This window comes from Emiliania huxleyi (assembly GCF_000372725.1).
Source record: "Emiliania huxleyi CCMP1516 chromosome Unknown EMIHUscaffold_176, whole genome shotgun sequence".
NCBI classification, from domain to species: Eukaryota; Haptophyta; order Isochrysidales; family Noelaerhabdaceae; genus Emiliania; species Emiliania huxleyi.
Window position 1 is genome coordinate 227,097 of NW_005200824.1, and position 5,417 is coordinate 232,513.

Below are 5,417 nucleotides of genomic sequence, written 5' to 3' on the forward strand. Positions count from 1 at the left end.
GGAGCCCTGCAGCCTTCGAAGGCCTCCGAACCCTCCGAGCCCTCCGAGCCCTCCGAGCCCTCCGAGCCCTCCGAGCCCCCCGAGCCCGGCTCGGCGGCTCGCCCCTCCGAGCCCTCCGGGCACTCCATCCCTTGTGAGCCCTCCCGAGCCCTCCCGAGCCCACCAGCGCCACCCTCGTGCCTCTCTGCCCTCCGAGCCCTCCGACCCCTCCGAGCTCTCCACCTCTCCCAAGCCCTCATGAGCCCTCCTACGCCTCGCTTTTGGCCAGCCCTCCCAGCCCCCACCCCTCCTGGGCCCTGCCGCCTGACACCTCTATCGGTGGAGGGCTTTAGGTTACGGTCCGCACTCCCGCCCTCCCGACCCCTCCACACCCCTACAGCGGCACCCCTACCCCTCCCGCCGTTTTAGGGCCTGCCCACCCGCACTCCAGGCGAGCGGTGTCGCAGAGTCGCGTGTCGCGATGGTGTCGCAGCCGGGGCGCGGCGGTGGTTAAATTCTGTGCCTGACGATCGGTCGATGGCTGTGCACACGACGAGGGTGAGCTTGGTAGAGACGGCGCCCCAACCTGTGTGCGTTCCGCTATTGCGCTAATAACCAGACCTCGGCAAGGTGCAGTCATGGTAATCTCTAGTCTTTCTTAGAGATTGAGAGGAGTGAGACCTGAAGATTTCAGGGCAGATCTCAGTCTCTAGTCCCGCCCTTGAGATCTCCCAAATCTTCGTCGAGACTTCAGGTTCAGCCACGAAATCTCAGTCTTCCCGTCGCTCGGTGTGAGTTTCTAGCTGGTGAAACGCGTGAGATCTCAAATGGCGAAGATTCCTTTTCGCTTTGGGAGTTTGAGATTTCGATGAGGGGTGGGAGAGACTGAGACTGCAAGCAAGAGAGATTCCGTTTTCGATGCAGAATGCTGTTGAACTTCCTCAACCTTCCAACGCCATTATCTCGCTTCGTTCGAAAAACATCGCTTGCGCGGGACCACCGAAATCTAGGGCAGCGTGACTCGAGATTTGAGATTGAGACTGGGGGGGGGGGGGGGAGCCCCGCATACGCCCACACCGTGTTGGCCAGCTCCTGCGGGGTGAAGCCAACCAGCCCGCTCCCCACCGCCGCCTCCGCCACCGCCGCGTACAGCGAACGCACCACCCCTACTTGCAGCTGGCACTTTGCTACGCCGTGGGCGATGTTGGACAGCTCGCGCGCTCGGCACGAAGAAACGAGGTCCAGCGTGCGCTGCACCAGCTGCTCAAGCCGCTCCTCGTGCGGCCGCTCGATGTGCGCTGCTTGCCCAGTTTGTTCCACAGGTTCGCAGCGTGGATGTGGTTCAAGCTCGTGCTGTGGGCAGCAGAGAGCGCGAGCAATGCGTCAGCGCTGCCAGCCTGGCTTATCAAAGTCGTCAGCTTCCGAGGGTCGACCTGATCAGTGTCAGCGCAGCGGCTCGAGAAGGGGCGATCATTGCACACTCGTGCGTCGCGTCCTTGTGCTCCGTGCATCGGCGGTCGCTCCCGGCGATCGCTGTGCCGAGGCTGCCCCTCGCCGCGGCGGTCGCGCCGGTCATGGTCGCGCCTGGGATCGTGGTACCGATCATCGCGCCGATCGTGCCAGTCGCGCTCGCGCTCGCCTCTGCCCCGATCGTCGTAGCCGCGCCGCTCATCATGCCGCCCGTCATGATGCGGCCGTTGCTCGCCTCGCCATGGCTCATCGTGCCATCGCCCAGCGGGCAATTGTGGCTCAGCGTGCCATCGCTGCTCGCGACCACCGCACCAAGAGTCGTTGTAGCCGCGCCGCTCGTCATGCCGCCCGTCATGGTTAATTAGTCATGGTTCGGCCATTGCTCGCCTTGCCAACGCTCATCGCGCCGTCGCAGCTCATCCCGCCGCGGCTCATCGTGACCGCCGTCGCGGTTCGCCATGCCATCGCCACTCTTCGCTTGCGTGCGAGTCCGGCGACCGCACAGCGCGCGTCAGGCGTGTGCAAGGAGTGGCGGCAGTACGTGTTGGCAAGCTTTGAGCACGAGCTCGATCTCGCCGGGATCTGCAGCGAGAAGCACCTTAGCGCACCACACACCTCTCCTTAAAATCCCTGTGTGGTGGCGGCGTGCCGTCCTTCCATCCCTCCCTTGTTGTCTGTTTTCTTTCTTTCTTTCTTTAAACCATAAAAGTAGATTTGAATTAGTCCACGTACGGCTTCGTGAGTGGTTGGGGTGGCCTCAAGCATCCCCAAGGGAGCCTCTGCGGTGCCACATAAGCAGCTTGGTTATTGTCGAGACTTTAAAGGATTCGTTTGAAGAAACGCAAACAGGCCAGACACTACTATGGTCACCAGTAAACCATAATTCGACTTTGAGGGATCATATCTCAAAAAGCCGGGAGATAGCATAGCATTATTGTTGCATATTATACCACATAAGGTCAAACTTGATAGCATACCATAATTCGACTTCGCCCTGGGCCTTACCTGGGGCTCTAGGGGGCGGGCGGGGTTTGCCCCCCAAAACTGGCATGGGCAACCTTAACCCAACGCGGCCGAAGGATATCCAACCTCGAGACCGCGAGACCTGTTACTCCACCACACTTGTTGGCACGAATGATCCTGCCTCGTGTCTTCGCCAGCTCCCTCGCGCTCGCTGCGTCCTCGCTGCGTGCGCGCCCGGCGGTGGCGTGCGCGGCGGCGAAGCACACGCTGCCGTCTTCGGTTCTCGACCAGCAGGGAGCCGCCTTGAGTGAGGCCGCCACGACCCAGCAGCTCGGCGGCAAGCGGGTGGCACTGTACTTTTCCGCGGGCTGGTGCCCCATGTGCACATCCTTCGAGCCGTCGCTGCAGCAGTTTCTCCAGGCCAGCGAGGACAGCGGCAAGCCGTGCTCTCTCATCTACGTGCCGAGCGATCGCACGGAGGCGGAGGCGCTGAGGCGCGCCAAGGGCCTGGGCCTGCTTTCGGTGCCCTTCGAGGAGGCCGATGCGCTCAAGAAGCAGTTCAAGATCTGGGCGGGCGCCGAGTCGATGAAGCTCGGCCCGTTTGGACGCCGCAGCGGCGTGCCGGCGCTGGTGGTGCTGAGCAGCGAGGGCGAGGAGCTGGCCTTCGTGCCCGCAGAGGCCCAGGGCGTGCGCGCGCTGCAGAGCTGGCCGATGGACGACCCGCGTGGGGTGTGGCAGTAGCAGACGAGGGCAGTGCACAGTGATCTGTGCAACATGAGAAAGTACCGTAAAACCGCAGAGCCACGCGTCGACTTGTGCGAGGTGTGAGCCGGACTGTGACGACTGACGTCTGACGACCCCCCTATGTAGCAATTGGTAGCAAGAAAACGTTCTGCCTCTCCCCCTCTCCGCCCTCATCGACCGCCCCGGCCGCGACTGCCGCGCCCCCTCCCGCGCTCGCTCGACTCGGCTGGCCGCCGCAGGCTCTCGGCGTCGTCCGAGCGGTCATAGACCTCCGGTCGCGCGTGCCGTCCGCGCGGACACGCGGCCGGCGTCGCAGCTGCCGCAGTTGTCGACGAAGCGCGTGTGCGTCCAGGCGGCGTCTCTGCGCCCACGGCGCGCAGCCAGAGCAGCCAACGGCGCACGAGGCCGTGCGCGAGCTCCTCCGCGTGCACCATGCACGCCTCGTCGCCGTCGAGCCACCTGGAGGGGAGCAGCGAGGAGTGCGACGACTGGCGCCGCCGCCGTGCCGAGAAGGCAAGCGCGGGCGCTGGAGCCCCCCCCCCCTTTCAAATCACACGGGCGACGCGCTCTCGTACGAGGAGCTCGGGCGGCTGCGCGATCTAGCAAGCCCTGGTCGATGGGTCTTCGGATCGGCGGCCAGCTTCCCACATATGGCAGGTTACGGGCTGGGCGGACCCGCGCCAAGGGGGAGAGAATGGAGGGGGGAGAATATGCGTGCCCGTCTTTCTTCTAAAGCAATTTTTTTAATGTCCGTTTTATTTATTCATTTATTAGCTAGAATGAGAGTCACTGCGAGAAAACCCCGTCAGCAGTCCTCCTCCGGGAATGTACGTAAGAGCTACGTACACTGAGAAAGTAGTACCCTCACACGAGTTAGGGCCCCTACCCCAATCGTTGTTGGTTCGCGTTGACGGCGAAGACGTCGCCTGGTGTGAGAGACGCTTGGCGGACTGCAGCCGCATGCCCCCTTGGGGCGGTCCGAAAGGGACGACAGCGCTCCTTTTGCGACCATCGGCCAGATTACGGACGATTGGCGGGCCGTTCCTCTCGCGTGCCGCGCCACGGCCCGCTCCCGCTCCCGGTATCAGCCATGAAGACGGATACCTCCGACCCGGCAAAGCTGCAGGCCAGAATTAAGGAGTTGGAAGCCCAAGTGAAGGAGCTCGAGAAGGGCCGCATGAGCTTCGAGCCAGGCATGCTCGCTCTCTCGCGCATGTCAACCTACGATGCACGCATGTGCGCGCTGCATGCGCACACACACACATACAATGCAGATCGCAGCGCGCGCTCAATGGACCCGCTTGCCCATCACCTGTTCCCTCGTTCGCCTCCAGTCGGCTCCTCCCGCAGCACCAGCACCGAGACTGCATCACCGCCAAATTGCCTGGTCCGCAGGTCACAGCGGAAGAGCGCTGTCGATGGCGTCCCACATGTGGGCACTACGTCCACCAACGCCGCCTGTATGTCCCTGATCACCACGATGGTCGGCTCGGGCGTGCTCGGCTTCCCGGCCCTCTTTGCCAAGGGGGGCTGGTGTATCACGGGCCCGCTGCTGTTCATTAACGGACTCGCTGGCCACCTCTCGCTGCTCGATATGTCGTGGGTGCTCACCGTCTGCGACCAGCGCGCGCTGAAGGAGCTCGCCTCCCTCAAATCTCCCTCCAGTCGCTGCTCGTCCATAAGCCAGACGGCCTTCCTTGGGCCCTCAACCCAACTCCGACCCACTCCAACCCCACCTCCAACCCGACAGGATCCGCACAAGTATTCGTTCGGTCGCTACGTGGTCAAGTACGAGGACATGGCGGAAGTTCCCTTTGGCAAACCCGGCATCTACTTCGCCTCCTTCATGGTCAACTCGTTCCTCCTCTTCCTCTCTGGCGCCTACCTCATCCTCATTGGCTCGAGCCTGGAGTTTGTCACCAACGCCTGGCTGCCATACCGCCATTGGGTGAGTCGTCGACGTAGAGGAGACACGATCAGGACCACCGAGGGGCTCAGAAGCCTCGACCCAACAGCGGGACGGAACCCAGCCTACTTGCACACCATTCCGAGGCGGCCTGCTGCTAGGTGCTCGTCCTCTCGGTCCTATTCTTGCCACTGGTGCTGCTTGACGATATGACGGCGATCGCGCGCCTCGCGGGCGTCGGCGTCGCCGCCTCGATCATGTACGTACTCACGATTTCGCAGGCCGGCATCATGAACGGGATTGCGGGCATGGGGGAGGGGGCGACCAACCCACCCGAGTACAAGCTTTTTCCCGA

At 63.0% G+C, this 5,417-nt stretch overlaps 4 protein-coding genes across 4 annotated transcripts in view; 3 read left to right on the forward strand and 1 right to left on the reverse strand.

Moving 5' to 3' along the window:
• The window catches only part of EMIHUDRAFT_429722 (hypothetical protein), a gene marked incomplete at its 5' end in the record, with an annotated part of 2,175 nt that extends 1,578 nt beyond the window's left edge, over positions 1 to 597 (forward strand). Inside the window, one exon of the mRNA XM_005783863.1 lies at positions 431 to 597. The remainder of the gene's footprint in view (positions 1 to 430) is intronic.
• A 796-nt stretch (positions 598 to 1,393) lies between these two features.
• On the reverse strand, positions 1,394 to 1,804 carry EMIHUDRAFT_231899 (hypothetical protein; the record flags this gene model as incomplete). The annotated part of the gene is made up of 1 exon (XM_005783864.1): positions 1,394 to 1,804. One exon carries the CDS (start codon positions 1,802 to 1,804, stop codon positions 1,394 to 1,396), a length of 411 nt encoding a protein of 136 aa, XP_005783921.1.
• Positions 1,805 to 2,583: 779 nt separating this feature from the next.
• Positions 2,584 to 3,153, forward strand: EMIHUDRAFT_231900 (hypothetical protein; the record flags this gene model as incomplete). Its single annotated transcript, XM_005783865.1, has 1 exon — positions 2,584 to 3,153. The coding sequence occupies one exon, from the start codon at positions 2,584 to 2,586 to the stop codon at positions 3,151 to 3,153; it is 570 nt and encodes a 189-aa protein (XP_005783922.1).
• Positions 3,154 to 4,246: 1,093 nt separating this feature from the next.
• EMIHUDRAFT_231901 (hypothetical protein) lies at positions 4,247 to 5,325 on the forward strand (the record flags this gene model as incomplete). Its single annotated transcript, XM_005783866.1, has 4 exons — positions 4,247 to 4,392; positions 4,552 to 4,759; positions 4,946 to 5,104; positions 5,224 to 5,325. Coding segments are annotated over 4 exons (615 nt in total), but the record flags the coding sequence as incomplete, so codon positions are not given.
• Positions 5,326 to 5,417: the final 92 nt, after the last annotated feature.